The 15867-nt window shown below is 44.0% G+C and overlaps 1 protein-coding gene across 1 annotated transcript in view; it reads left to right on the forward strand.

Moving 5' to 3' along the window:
• The window catches only part of XRRA1 (X-ray radiation resistance associated 1), a 99014-nt gene that overhangs the window by 16617 nt on the left and 66530 nt on the right, over window positions 1-15867 (forward strand). The window contains exons 4-8 of the mRNA XM_082659314.1: window positions 1418-1599; window positions 4665-4736; window positions 5928-6000; window positions 9107-9204; window positions 14428-14561. Of these exons, the coding sequence (XP_082515440.1) occupies window positions 1418-1599; window positions 4665-4736; window positions 5928-6000; window positions 9107-9204; window positions 14428-14561 (559 nt within the window). The remainder of the gene's footprint in view (window positions 1-1417; window positions 1600-4664; window positions 4737-5927; window positions 6001-9106; window positions 9205-14427; window positions 14562-15867) is intronic.

Genomic DNA, 15867 nt, shown 5'->3' on the forward strand with positions numbered 1-15867 from the left:
TTGGCACCAACTCTGGCTGGAGGCTCTAGGAGTTTGGGCTGTTGGGATAGGACAAAGGTCCATGGCCCAGATGGGGCAACCCTGGGAAATGAGTGCCTGGGCTGTCAGGCCCAGGATGGGAATAGGAGCTGGCTCATGTCAGACGTAGGATGGGAGCTGCATCTAAGACGCAGGATTAGCCGCAGTGGTCAGGTGAGTGAAGGCAAGCCCTTGAGGCAGGGGTAGCGGGATATGCAGGCAGAGAACCAGTGGTCAGGGGCACCAAGCTGGTTCCCACAGCGCTGTGCTGTAGTCCTGTGCTGCAGCTCTGTGCTGCAGTCCCAATCTTTGGTTTTTCCATCTCCACCTAGTCAGCTTTCAACATACAAGATCTAGCTCATGCCCTAGGCTGGTAGCTCCCCGCTCTGGGCTTCACAGCACCCTTTACGTTATTGAGCTCCTTCGAATCCTCCGTTGTATCCTTCTCCATAGCCCCAGCTCCTGGCACAAAGTAGATGCTCAGAAAAGGTCTGAATGGATGATTGTGGGTGAGAGCTGTGGCTCAGGGTAAGTTCAGCAACACTCACAGTGTGGTAAGCTCTGTGCAGGCCTTGGGAATACTGAGATGAGTGAATCAAAGTCTGTGCTCTCATGGAGCTTCCACTCTACAGGGCAAGACAGACAATAAACAAGCGAACAAATACAATAATTACAGATTACAATGAATAAACTAGTGATGAAGGAGAGAACAGATTCCAGAACGTTGTCATGATTTTTGTTAGGTGGGCTTACTAGTAAACCTCATATTCTTCTTTTTACTTAACATACATTTTCTAGTTCGTTCTACAGTGAGCATGTATTTTTGGGTCTTTAAAAAATGCCAGCTGTCCTCTCACTTTCTTATCCTGAGGTCCTAATGCAACTTTTGCTGTATAATGATAGAATCCAGGGTAAGTTCTGGGAAGATGTAGCCCACTGAGTTGGTGTCACACAACGGGCTTTACCTTTACCCAAGAGATGACAAATGGGGCAATAACTAGCTGGCTCAGGAAAAAATGATCAGCTCTGCTGAGGAGAGTCAGGGAAGGCTTCACAGAATAGGAAATACTTTATCTACAATCTTGAAGGAACAATTAGAGTTTGGAGGCAAAAATGTGGAGGAAGGAATTGGGCAAGTCATTCTACACTTTGAGTCTTAGCCTTTTTGTCTGTAAAATGGGGGCAGTAGCATGTCTTCACTGGGTTTGGGGTTGGGGGCCAATTAAATAAGACAGGTATATAGACGCTCCCCCTCCCCAGCTGCAGCACGGTATCTGGTGCATATTAGGTAATGAGGAGCTAATTTTTGTTTTAGTATTAAAGATAAACATTCTGTAAGTGCACAAGTTGTGGCTTTGGAGGAGTTTGCTCCTTGTCACTGTTCTGATCTTCTCAACAGGCCGAGGACACTGGTTAGTGGCTCGGAAATGTAGCCTCAAGAAGAAGCCCAGGGGTGTGGTTGAAGCACGAGCTGAAGGTCAGGAAAGCCAGAAGGTTTCTTTCGAGGTTGGAGGAAAGAAAGGGTCTCGACAGGAAAACCAAGTGGACACTCCGGGACATGTGCTGGACCAGGCTTTTCTGGTGAGAGTAAATGCATCCTGAAAGGCTGGCAGCACCAGCTGACGACTGTCTTGGTGGGGGCAAGGACTTGCCCTGCTTCCCTCTGGTACAGTTACCCCCAATCCACCCCAAACTATTAGAGTGATCTTGGCAAATTGAGCATAGCCAGGATGATGAAGGGACCCAGAGCTTTCTTTATATGTAAAGCTTTCTTTACATCCACCTTATGAGATAGGTATTATCATCCCTATTATGTTGTTGCCATTGTGCAGATGAGAAAACTGAGGACCCAGGAAGTAATTTGCCTTGGCCAAGGTCCCTCAGCTAGTAATTAGGACTCTGGTTTACCCAGGATTAGAACTACTCAGAATTAGAACTCTGGTCTACCGATTGCAAAGGCTGTGCCTTTATATTTTATCAGGTAAAAAGTCTAATTGAGCCAGAGAGGCAAAGCAGTAGGTCAGGGGGAACAGTAAATTGAAAAATCGTATTCTAGCACCTAGTAGAGTATAAAGATTCCTGCTCTGCTCTGGGGAGATCTCTCTAGGAGCAGGGGGATTGGGGAGGCCCCACATACCACAACCTTTGTCCTTTGGGTTTAGCGTCTGGCTGAAAGCCAGGGATGCCGACTAGATATACCCAATGTCTGGGGCAGGCTTTACAAAGGTCACTGGGGTGGCTGTGTTAGAGACCAGCCAGGTAATTTCACATCTGCTCTCTGCAACGCTGCAGTGGCTTTGCAAAGAAAGACACATTTTGTAAACCAATGTTCATGTGCAGTCCAGTGCTCATAGCTCCCTAAGAACTCCCTGGCAGCCTACTTTGTACCCAGGCTTTGCTTATGGTTCCCAAGAGATAGGTTTCTGCACAGATCAGATGCTGAAAGAGAGCTTCAAGGAGGCAGCTGGTTACATCTCCGCTCAAGGTGGATAGTATAAGCTTTTTGCAGAGTCCTGTGGAATTTCTTTGATTATTAGGTCCACTTCTCACTGGGAATGAGGAAGACTGAAGCAACAGTACTGAGGAGGGGCAGAAACACTTCCCATAGGGGACTCTTCTTTTCCCCTTTGTTTTCAACATGTACATCCCCCATTAATTGAGATAGCTTGTTACCCATGTTGCCACTTTGAATAGCAGAAGCATCAAGGATGTTTTTCAGAGTAATGGGGTACCTACCCGCCTATTGGATATGAACGTTTCACTGGCACTTCATATTGACCTTCTACACCAGTCCCCTTACTCCAAGTCCCCGAAACACCTCTTTTCTAGTGTTCAATGCATGGTCTCAATGATGGTCTCAATACTATCTACCCAGTCACTAAGCAAGTAACTTGGGGTTATCCTTGGCACGTGCCTCTCCCTCACCACCCTCATCCCTGCCATTACCAAGCCCTGGTACTTTCATTAATTGTCAAATCTGTATTCTTCTCTTCATCTGCCCTGCCACCACCCTAATCTCGGCTACCATCATCTTTTATTGGACTAATTCAGTAACTTCCTAACTATTATAGTTTGAACCAACTAGCATGCTTTTGTTTCACATGAAAAGAAGCCAGAGGCATTGTTATTCTAGGGTAGGTTAATTCATTGGTTTAATGACTTCTTCCAAGTCCCAGGTTCCTCCATCTCTCTGCTTTTCTATCCTTGGCACATTAGCTTGTCCTCTTGGGCTGATTGCCTTCATGATCCTGAGATGGCTGCTGAACTCTGGTCATCACATTTAAAGGATGATGTCCAGAGGTAGAAAAGGGATTGTCACTGTCTTATATCGAGTTTTAAAGGTAAGAACTTCCCAGAACTGGCGTCCCACCCCCAGCAGCCAGCGTCTCCTTGGCCAAACCTGTATCACAAATCCCAACAGTCAATGGTTAGGGGAACATGACCACCATGACTGGATCAGACAAAGTCAAGACTTAGCCTGTGGAGCTGGAGTTGATATATCCACTCAGAGAAATGTGAATGATATTGGGGTTCTTTAACAAGGAAGAAGTAGAAAAGTGGCTCTAGAGAAGCCAGTTAACAATGTCTAGTACAGTGGTCTCTCACCACCCTTTCCTGTCTTCTCATCCTTTCTGCGTGTGTCAGACATAGCAATTTTTATAAAACTTCTATTAACCCCCTGCCAAAAAACCTCTGACAGATTTCCATTGACTATAGGATAAAATCCACGTTCCTTTACAGAGCCAACATGGACACAAATGATCTAATGACTGCCTCCCTAGCCTTACTTTGTTTTTCATTCTCTCAAAAGCACCTTGCTTTCACCTGCCTTGATAATTTTCATGACCCCTGCTACCCACTTTCATGGGACCAACTCCTACTTAGCAGTTAGGTATCAGCTGAAATATTACTTCCTCAAGTGAGTATTTCCTCACTTCCACACTGAGGTTAGGACCTCCTGTTACTGTCTCCCATAGCATCTTGAATTTCTCCTTTAAAATATTATCACGTTTATAAATACTTGCTTGCTCCTTGGCTTCCATGCAGTTTTAAGCTTTCAGAAGGCATGGAATATTTCTGCTTCTTATACATTGTCTCATAAATTCCTAGTTCCATGCCTAAACGTAAAAGGTACCATAACTAGATGATTAACTGAAAAAAAGAATGGAGTTTGAGTAAACAGAAATAGAAACTCCAAAGCTGAGATTTTCTTCTGACCTTTTAATTGTGAAGAGCAACGTATGGTAGTCCTAAGAGCATAGTGTTTAGTGATTACAGATTTGGATTCAAATCATAGATCTATCACTTACTAGCTGTGGGACCTTAGGGAAGTCACTTTATCTCTTTTAGCCTTGCTTTTCTCATTTATGAAGAGACATCATCATACTTATGTCAAAGAGTTCAGTTAGGATTAGGAGAAAGTTTGTTCCTAAGAACCACGTAAAGTCAATGTTTCCATCCCCACCTTACAGATGGGAAACAGAGGTGGGAGAGCTGAGGTGGCAGCTTGATTCTGAGCAGCTCCGAAGCCCGTGCTCTTTCCACTGTGCCAGGCTGCCCTCCTCAACAGGGAGTCATTTGTTGTCTTGGCCAATTACATAAGCTTTGTTGGGGCCTTGACGCTGATTGTCTGCACTGTGTTCCAGCTGAAGCACCACTGTGTAAAGAATCCGTCCGACCTATGCACCATTAACGTGAGCGGCCTGAAGTTCTCCAAGGTAAGGCCAGCCAGCAGAGGTGTGATTGGGGTGAGCCAGACCTGAGGTAGCTCCTGGCTGTTGGACCATTGTACTTCCAGAGTCCTTGGGGACTGGGAATCTGGTCATAGGGAGGGGGAGGGTCAGACAGGGACTCACTGGGTGGGAACAACATTCACAGACACAATCTTTTGCTGTATATTTGGTGTTGCCATTATCCCATGTGAAGTGAGTTAAAGGAAATAAATAGCCTTATGGAAGTGGTTTGAATGTGCATAGAATTTTATTGGGGTGTGATTCATTGTATGACACTGAGTTCCCATCAGAAGAGCCTACAGGAGAAATTTCTCTCAGGTTTCAGTGCCAGGAGTGGTAGTGTTTCTCCCAAGATGCTGGTTTGTTCTCAATTCGCAGACTCTGTGACTTATGTAATGAGTCATGTTTCTTTCTTTGCACTGGCTAATAGGTAGCTTGGAGCTAGATTTGTGGCCTACCATTAGCCAGTGTATTGCTGTATACCACATATGGCATATATTTTCGGTTTGTAGGCTTTCCATGGCATATAAAGAGAGATTGCTTATATAATGCCACATAGCAGTTAAAATGTATCAACATAAGTAAATCTAAAAAGATCTATGTGTCTCAACACAAGTAAATCTCAAACACATAGTGTTGAGTGAAGAAGGCAGGTTGCAGAATGATATCTACAGTATGGTGGCATTTGATATAAAGTTTTATAACATGTAAATAACACTGTATTTATGGTTTATGGATACACATACATGTAATACAAGTATAAAACAGGTATGGGAGTGATAATCGCCAATTCAGGGTAGCTGTTATCTGTGGGAGAGAGGGAGAAGAGTATGGTTGGGGATGGATACGTTAGGGGGAGTGGTGGTGGTCAACTCTCTGTAGTGTTCTGTTTCTTTAAGGAGATTTGAAGCAAAGACAGCAAAATATTGGGATTTATTAAAGCTGGATAGTGGTTACTCGGGCCTTCAGAGTAACATTCACTATACTTTTATGAACATTTGAATTATTTCATAATAGAAAAAAAAAGAAGCAGAAAAGACCTTCCTGCCTTTAACAAGTATCTGCTCTTGTTCTTACCCCTTGAGGTCTTTGCTCCTTCTGCCAATAGCTCTGGAGCTTCAGCAAGGCCTGCAGGCAGGGAACTAATCTTGTGTTCTTTGAAATGCCTTCTCACAGGCTAAGGAAAAGGACTTCAAGCATTTTAATTCTGTGATTTACATCAATGCCTCAGAAAACCTACTGCCTCTAGGTAAGTTTTCTTCCTGAAAACTACCTTCTGCCTCTTGGCTGTCACAGCCAGTCTCTCGTGTTAGAACTTGCCTGTCAGTCCACCTGTGACTGGCCACGCATCCCTTTTTTTGGAGTGCAGTAGGCTGGGTGAGGGAGAACACACAGACCTGATTCCAGTCCAGAGCTGGCACTGCCTACTCAGAACATTTCTCTGTGAGCTCCTGCTTCTCTAACTGTAAATGGAGATAATGCCCTTCCTTTTTTCCTCCCCAAGGCAGGATACCTTGTAGACTCAGATGAGATAAGTACAGTCAGCCCTCCATATCTGTGGATTCCACATCCACAGATTCAACCAAATATGGATGGAAAATATTTGAAAAAAAATTCCGGAAAGTTCCAAAAAGCAAAACTTGAGTTTGCCATGCACTAGCAACTACTTACGTAGCATATACATTGTATTTACAATTTACGGAGCATTTACATTATGTTAGGTATCATGGGTAACCTAGAGATGATTTAAAGTATACAGGAGGCTGGGCACAGGTTATATGCAAACACTGCATCATTTTATACAGGGGACTTGAGCATCCATGATTTTGGTGTCCATGGTGGTGATGCAGGATGGTGGTGGAGGTGGGCGTTAGGGTGGGAGCGGTGGACCCAATCCCCTGCAGATACCAAGGGACTGCATGTAAGAAATTGTGAAGTCCCTGAAAGCTCCTGTAGGACTGTAAAGCCTTCTTGTTTATTCAGCAGATCCACAGTGACCCCTGCTGGGTGTCAGGACTATATGACTGCTTGGCTTTTAGAAATCAGTGTGTCCAGTTCCTGTTCTGGTGAGCTCAGTTATAGCAGGGTATACGGTCAGTGCCATGATAGAGGGAATCAGAAAATCAACCAGGCCGTCAACCGGGCCTAGAGTGTCAGAGGAAACTTCTGAGAAGAAGAGTATGTAGGCTGAGACCTAAAACACGAATAGGAGTGACTCAAGAATTAGAAGGTGAGAAGGCATTTCAGGCCAACGGAGCAGTGATCAGGGGCCCTGAGGAAGCTTTGTATGTGTGCAGGGTATATAGGTAGGGGAGAATGGAGACTAGAAAGGTGGGCAAGGACTATATTATCAGGGGCCCTGGGTGACTTGGACTTAATCCTGCAGGCGAAAGAGAGCCTTGGAAGACTTTGAAATAGAGGCTCAGTGGTGGCTGTGAGGAGTGTGGATTATAAGATGGAAGCCAGGAAACCTGGAAGATGGTTTCATTTTTCCAGGAGAGAGGAGGTGAGGCCTCAACCAGGGCTGTGGCAGTAAGGGTGGAGGGGATTGAGAGAGACAGAGAGAGATTCAAGAGGAGGTAGAAATAACCAGACTTGGTAACTAATGGGCATGTAGAGAAAGGGAGGAACCAAGAGGATTTACTGAGACAGACAGACTACAGGAGAGGCAGGTTTAGGGAGAAATAAGATGAATTAGTTTTGAATGCATTGAGGTTGAGGGGTGTTTTTAAAGAAGCATGTGACGAAGTCCCTGCCCTTGAGGAAACAGCATGGTCTGTCAGGAGCATGGGCTTGAAAAACAGGCAACAGGCATATGAAAAGATGCTCATCCTCACTAGTAAATAAAATAGCATCCAAGTACTATTTTCTGCCTATCAAATACAAAAATGAGAAGGACTGATGACTGCCAGCATTGGTAGGGAAATGGGTACTCTCATAATCAAGTGTAATAAATTGGTGCAATATCTTTGGAAGGTAGTTTGGCGATGTCTCTTAACATCGTCTAGTAGTTCCACTCCCAGGAATTTATTCTACAGAAACACACTTGTACAAGGATGTTCATTGGAAACATCCCGAAAGCACATCTTTCTATTAGGCTCTACAGAACATTCCAACTCACAAAACCACCATAGGCCACACTTGACACCAGGTTCACTTAGAAGGCTCTGAGTAATTCCACACAGTATGCCAGCAGCACAGCGTCAGCAGTTCCTCTTCAGTGGAATCCTCACTGCTGTTCATGTAGCCATCCATGAGCCATTCTCTGTGGCCCCTAGCTCAGGGCCAAAACAATGAAACTCTCATTGGGTGGATGCAGGAGCCACTCTGGCTTAGAAACCTTGTTCCCCGTGGGATCAGATAGCTGTTGTAACACTCCATAGACATGGCTCCCAGAGTTCCTGCAAAGGACATGTCCAGTTATAGGCATCACCACACACAGAGACGCCCAAAGTTATAGTGCCCCCTTGAGATCGTTATAGTTCATTTATAGTTTCTCCTAGTCCAGATGTGGTTTACTAACCTGGGGTCATTTTTACCATAGCAATATTGCCTAATAACACAGTGACCATACCATTTGTTTCATGTTACCAAGGGAAGAAGGCTAGAAAGTTAACGCAAGGTCCAGTTCTCAAGCAGAAGGGGAAGAGTGTTCTTAACCTTTTATCCAGATAGTCTAGCGACTATCACTAGGGGAATGGTTAACTAAAATAGGGTATGTCTATACAACAGAACATAATTCAGACATTATGCAGATCTATATGTTTTGACTTGGAACAATCTTTAAGTCATATTGTTAAGGGAAAAAAGCAAGTCACAGTACGTGTGTAGTATGAGTCCCTTTTTGTAAAAAGAAGTTTGTGTGTGTGTGTGTGTGTGTGTGTGTGTGTGTGTGTGTCAGTGTCAGTATACACATGAGAAAAGGTCTGGGGTATTGTACATGAAGCTTTGAATAGTTACCTCTAGGTGTTGAGATTAAAGGGAACTTTTATGTTTCTATGTTTTTTAAAGCTTTTTGGTGGGAATGTTTCACTTTTATAACCAGAAATAATAAAGATCATTTTTTAAATGGGCTTTGGAATTAGGCTTAGATTCAGTCCTTGGCCCTTCCACTTACCAGCAATTCTATTTCTAGCAAATCACTTAGCCTAGCTAAGCCTTGGTTTCTTCAGCAGTGGAATGGAAGTAGTAATCCCTATTTTTCAGGGTTTTTAGAGATTTAGTGTCGATGTATGTAAAGCACTTTACACAGTGTCTGGCCTAACGCAGTGGGAACCGAGTAAATGACCACCGTTAATATCTTTCTCTTACGTCCTTCACAAGCCACCGTTTCTCTCTTTCTCCTCCCCCTGTAGAGGCATTTCACACATTTCCAGTCTTAAAGGAACTGGAGCTCGCATTTAATGGCATCAAAACAGTCTACGTGAAGGATGGAGACTTTAAGTCCTTGGAAGTAAGTTGGAGGTAGGGAGTTTTTGGTGCCCACTTGTATCCCTGTAAGGAATGGGTGTAAGGAGTCTACTGATTAAAACTGTTGAGAAGGGGCTCTCTGGGCCTTTATAGCCACCTTGCTTCAGGGTGTTCCTCTGGGGCGGGTGGTGGAGTTGGTGGTGGTAATAAGGGAGTGGGGCTGGTGGAGGTGGTGGCCAGTGGGTGAGAATATATTATACTTATGGCCACGGGGCGTGGTCTTGGAAAATAAATGCCAAAGGTCATGTCCAAAGGAGTCTGTGCAGAGGAGTGATTTTGAATAGAGTACTGTAGGAAGGAGAATTTGAGGGGAGATCTGGATCCAGTGGGGGTTGAGCCATGGAGGTTAAGTGCTAGGCACAGCAAATTGGACCCACTGAACTAGAGGCGTTATGGACCGATTCCAGAGACCCATCCTGGTATGAGTGAGCCAGATTGGTTCTAATGAGCTCGGATAAGGTTATGGGCCATAGGCCCAGGGATGAGTGTGAAATAAAGTAGGGCTGCTATAAGTTCTATAGCAGACTCTTGACATTTGTACATCCACAGCTGTTTTGTATTCACAAATACAAAAAACTTTGTTTGCACTCTTGGCTTTCTCCTAAATTAAATTTCCCATCGTCACGCATTTTCTATACATGTTCTCATACTTCAAGTTAATCACCTCTTCAACATCCATGAAAACTTTAGGATCATTTTTCGCAAAGAAACAAAGCTTTTGTCACCACCCGGGAGTCTGCATACATGGAGAGTAGAGAACAGTAGAGCTGGCTTGAGGTGTGGGGCGGGCATCTGGCCAGGCTCACACACTAAGTAATGGGCTCTTCCCCACCTGTTGGCCTTCTAGAAGAGGGCCTAGCAAAATGTCTCCATGTCATGAGCCTTGGGGTTTACCCCAAAGAGCTGGTAACTTAAATTATTTAATCTACAAACGTCAAGAATCGGCCATTCTTCATAAAAACCTCATTTAACCTGGTCTAGCCAGAGAGAGACCTTCCACAAAACTGAACTTTTAAGAGTTGATGCCCTTTACATGCCAAAGTTTTAAGAAGTTTTAGCCGCTTGGGATGGTAATCTTCCTAAAATGGATTATAAGTCCTTGCATTTTTAAAGCATGCTATACTGAATGTAATGGTACCTTTTCTCCGTGGTTTCCAGCCATATTGAGGATAACAGTGCTTTACTATGATTTCTGACAGGAGTGGTCCTCATGCTTATCCAGGAAGCAAAGCTCTTGAAGGTGCAATAATACAGGGAGAGGGAGAGAGTAAATTTACAACAACTGATGCAATTTTGTGCTAGGTTAAAAACCTAGCACAATACCAGAGTTTATTATAGACAGTGGGAAACTGGTTCCAGATGCTCTAGAGATACAGGGAGCCACTTCCCTCACCTACAGGCCTGGGAGCTTATTATAAGTTTCCATTAATTTTTTATTTTGCTTCTTATAAAAGTAGTTATTGAGCTTCTATATATCATGCATTGTGCCAGGCATCCTACCTTCCTCATCCTTACCATTTCAAACCCCTACTTCAAGTGCCAGTGGGCCACAGGGAGGGGACATGACTACAGGCTCTGACCCCACAGCTGACTTACTGGTTGATCATAATGGACTTTTGGGAGGCCCTACTTCATAGTTTGATAACAACTGATGAAGATTATTTATCCAGCAGACCAGCCCTACCCAAGGGAATTTATTTACATAAGAGAGCAGACCAAAGTCAAGATGCAGAACATAAATGAGAAGAGGAAATCTCCTGGCCAATCATTTGTTTTCATCTCTCTGTGGTTTGAAAGGGTTCTCTAAGAAAAAGGATAAACCTGTCAAATGTCCTGAATTTGCAGCTCATGGCAGTGAATACTTTGATGTGTAATAAAACTTGATGTGACTCAGCAGATGCAGCATCCAAGTTAGGAATCTTCTGTCCTTGTTTGCCAGAAAGGCTGTCACCCAGAGTAGAACTCTTCAGGAGTCAGTTTAGGAAAACAGCTTTGTCATGATTTGATTCTCTGCATACGGGCCTGAAAAAGAGTCAGCTGGAGCTCTGCCCTGAAAGTCAGGAGACCTCGTTTCTAGTCTTGGTCTGCCACTACTTTGCCATACCTCCTCAGCCAAATAACTTACCTCTCTGGAACTTAAGTTTCCCCCTCTGTAAATTCTGGGCCAGCTGTGAAATTCTGCGACCTGCAGTTCTAAGACTATTCGTTTATTTGAGCTGCCCTTACTTCCATAGAGAGCAGATTTGGACCCGACATGAAATAGCCAAAGCAGCCAGAGCAAGGGTCAGCAAACTTTTTCGGTAGGAGGCCAGACGGTGAATATTCTAGACTTTGCGGTCCGTACAGTCATAACTAGTCATAACTGTCATAACTAGTCCACTCTGCTGTTGTAGAAGGAAAGCAGTTGTAGACAATATGTAAGCAAAGGGACAGGGCTGTGTTCCCATAAAACTTTATGATGCTGAAATTTGAATTTTACATAATTTTCATACAATGTTATTCTTTTTGTGCTTTTTTCCTAACCATTTAAAAATGTACAAAGCATTCTTAGCTCACAGGCCATACAAAACAGGCAGCAGGCTGGATTTGGCTTACAGGCCTTTGTTTGCCAATTTCTGAGCTAGAACACTGATGGAACAGCCCAGTATGGTTGGAATGGAGTGAGACACCATAGAGTGTGGTGATAGATGAGCCTGGCGAGGTAACGGAAGAGAGACTGTAGAGAGCCTTAGAGGGACTTTGAATCTTATCCTATGGATAACAGGGGTCCATTGAAGGATTTGGAACTGAGGAGTAATAGGGTCTGAACTGTATTTTAGAAAAACCAGTGTGGCATGGCTGCTGTATAAAGCATGGATTGGAAGAAACAAGTATGAGAGATATTGAGGTAGAATCCATTGCTGACTGTCCACATATGTGTATGAAGGAGAGAATGATCCCCATCTTTATCTATGTTTATCCAAGCCAGCTTTCCAGGTCTTCATCCTTGAAGGCTTCTCTCTCTGCCCCTGCCAAGTGGGATCACCCATTTGTGTGAACTCTCAAAACTTGGAATTTACTGATGGCAGCATGAACTCGGCATTCCTTTTGTGCTGGGCATCTTTCATGGCCTGTGCAGTCCTATCAAGCCCTCTGTATACCATGGACTCTAGTCATACCCAAACCATTTGCAGTTCTCAGAATAAGGAAGGCTGCCTCCTGGCTTCTATACATGCCACTTGCTGTGCTGTATGTCTTTTTGCCCTTAACAATTTGGTGAATACCGACTAGTCTCTGAGGACAGCTTAAGCATCACCTGCTCCGTGAAGCCCGTCTGGACCCCCTGGTGGAGCTCAAACATCTATCCCAGCAGCATTGCTACTTAAACAGACACATATATGTATCTAGCTGCCCAACTAGGCTGTGAGCTCACACAGGGCAGGGACTGGTTCAAAGTAAGCCTTCAGTATAGGGGCCTTGAATGGAGGGATTGTGATGACCATGACAGCCAACATTAAGCATTTATGGTGCACTAGGCTTCATGCTAAAGGCTTTACCTACATAATTCCTCATAAAAATCCATTATTATTTCCACTTTATAGATAAGGAAACTTGGTTAAGTATTGATAATTTGCCCAAGATCACACAATTAGCCAGGACTTAAACCCAGGTCTACAGAGCCTGTCAATTAAGTACTAAAGTGGAGTACCAAACCCAGTCCTCCTCCAGCAATGACCTGCAGTCAGTTGTGTATGTGTGACTGACTGTATTTCACTGAAGTGGTGGACCAGAAACCTTGTCCCTGCACCAGTGGGATAAGATGCGGAAACTGGCCCCATTCAGTAGGCATCTATGGGTGTGTGTTGGTGGAGGTATTACCGAGTACTGCTTGCCACACAGCAAGCCAATAAATTGAGAGATAAGGTATTAGGGCAAGGAATAGCGACTTTATTTGGAAACTCAGCAGACCAAGAAGATGGTGGTCTAGTGTCCCAAAGAACCATCTTGCCTGAGTTAGAATTCAGGCTTCTTTTATACTAAAAGAGGAGGGAGTAAAGTCTAACATTTCCTGGTTCTGGTCAGCCTCCGGAGGGGATGTGTTAATTTCTTCCTTCCTGCAGTCATTCACAGGTGGGCCTGGTCAGGATGTTTCCTGTGAGATAAAGGTATTTTAGCTTAATGCTCATTACCTGGGAGGTGGGGTTCCCAGAGATGGGCCATTACGTATAATTTAAGCTTATAGGCAACATTCCTTTAGTGATTAACTTGTGATAGAGTACAAAGGTTCTTCCCTATTACAGAGGGAGAGGGAAGGGAGCAGACTTGTACATAAGAGCTAAAGTGAGTGTCCAGAGAGGCTCTTCTAGAAGAGGGAGACCAGAGACTGGGGTGATATAATTTATCACAGTTGCCTTTGTCTTTGCAGAGAGAAACTCAGTTTCCTGACTGGTCTCCTAACTCAAGTCAACTATCTCATGAATCTAGATGGCTAGTTAGAAAGTGCTTTATGATGAGGTGTCAGTTTGGGTCATTGTCCTAATAAGCCAGTTCATTTCAGCTGGTTTTTTAATGTGCATCTACTATGTGCCAGGTACTATGCTAGATTATAAGGATACATCGATACAGTGACAAGGTGCTTCACCTCAGAGAGTTTATAGCCTAGTCCACCACTGTGTGCCAGCACCTGCTCAGCACATCCATGTACCAGTACCTTATTCCTCAGGCTTATGTCCAGTTATCACAGTTACCTGGCTGACTGTGAGCAGTAACCTCAGAACAGTCTAGCTAAAGCACTCAAAGTCAGGAGGGAGAGATTCCATCTGGCTGGGGAATTAAGAAAGGTTTTATAAGGAGGCAGCTTTTGAACTGGCCTTTTAGGACTTGGATTCAGATACATGGAGAAAGGGCATTCCTGAGTGAAAAGCTCAAGCAAAGATCTCTACATGGGGTGTGGCAAGGAATGGGGAGCAGTCACTTTGGCCAGCACCATGGGGTAAACAAAGGCTTGCAGTATGGGGGCTGAGGCTGGCAAATAGGTTGGACATAGTAGAATGACTCTAGTAGACCTTGAAAGTTAATCCTGAGAGTCAGGAGGGTTTTAGCCTGTGGGCGATGGGCCCTCCTGGAAGGTTAAAAAAAAAAAAAAAATCCAGCTCCCACCTCATGTATGAGCATCATTGTCACGAGTAGTGCTTCTGTTTCCCCATCTTATATCTTTGTGCCATAGTTCCTGGACCTTTCCTTCAACAGCCTCACTGCGGAGGCCATCTGTGATCTGGGGCTTCTGCCACACCTCCGTGTCCTGCTCCTCACAGGCAATGGGCTCACCTCCCTGCCACCCAATTTGGCTGTTGCAGAGCGGTAAGTTCTACATCCCGGAGTCTGTCCCATGTGTTTCCCTCCTGAGCCTTTGTCTGGGTACATGTGTCCAAAGAAATAGTCCAAAGCAGCTCAAAAGGTCTGTAAGGACAGGCTGTGAGTGCTCAAAGCAGGTAGAATGCCACCTACTGAAGCTCCCAGAAAAGGCACTGGTGGGAACAGAGCCCCAAAGATTCGGGAGGCCTCAGCTGGGTGTCCCACACTCCTCTGTGCTATTAGGAGAGACGCCGGTGTCTGGAGAGTCACTTTCCCTCCCTCTGATCAGTCACTGGTAAGTTGTGGCTATTGCTCTTGCCAGACTGTTCCCCTTCAGGAACCCTCTAAATAAGATGTGCATATTCCCATTCTGCACATTTGCTGAGCCATGCCTTCTGGCCAGAATGTACTGGTCTTTCCTCGCTTAATAATAGCAATGAGTCTGTCATACAGAGTGAAGTAAGTCAGAAAGAGAAAAACAAATACCGTATGCTAACACATATATATGGAATCTAAAAAAAAAAAAAAGGTTCTGAGGGGGAAGGGTAAGCTGGGATGAAGAGAGAGAGTGGCATGGACATATATAACAAAATATAAAATACCAAATGCAAAATAGATAACTAGTGGGAAGCAGCCACATAGCACAGGGAGATCAGCTCAGTGCTTTGTGTCCACCTAGAGAGGTGGGGTGGAGTGGGGGAGGGAGACGCAATAGTGAGGGGATATGGGGATGTATGTATATGCATAGCTGATTCACTTTGTTACACAGCAGAAACTAACACAACATTGTAAAGCAATTATACTTCAGTAAAGATGTAAAAAAAAAACAAAAACAAATAACATATAAGGATGTAATGTACAGCACAGAGAAAATAGCCAATATTGTATAATAACTTTATGTGGAGTATAATTTATAAAAATATCAAATCACTATGTTGTACACCTGAAACTAATACAATATTATAACTAAACTAAAAATTTTAATTTAAAAAAAATAATAACAATACATGTGTAATGCTTACTATGTGTCAGACAATACTCTTCTGTCACACTAAACATATACTAACTCATTTAATCCTCACAACCCTATGAGGTAAGTGCCCTATTATTATCCCCATTTTATAGATGAGGAAATTGAGGCACAGATAGGTTACATAACTCAACCAGAGTTACAAAGCTAATAAGTGGCAGAATCTGAACCAAGTCCATCTGACTCCAGAGACCCTGCTTACGACCATTACATTCTCTTCTTATGTAGATTCTGTACATATTCCGAGGGCTATCTCAGACCGTCCTCTTTTCCCTATGAGAA

Source organism: Grampus griseus, assembly GCF_964374135.1.
Source record: "Grampus griseus genome assembly, chromosome: 8".
Taxonomy (NCBI): Eukaryota; Metazoa; Chordata; class Mammalia; order Artiodactyla; family Delphinidae; genus Grampus; species Grampus griseus.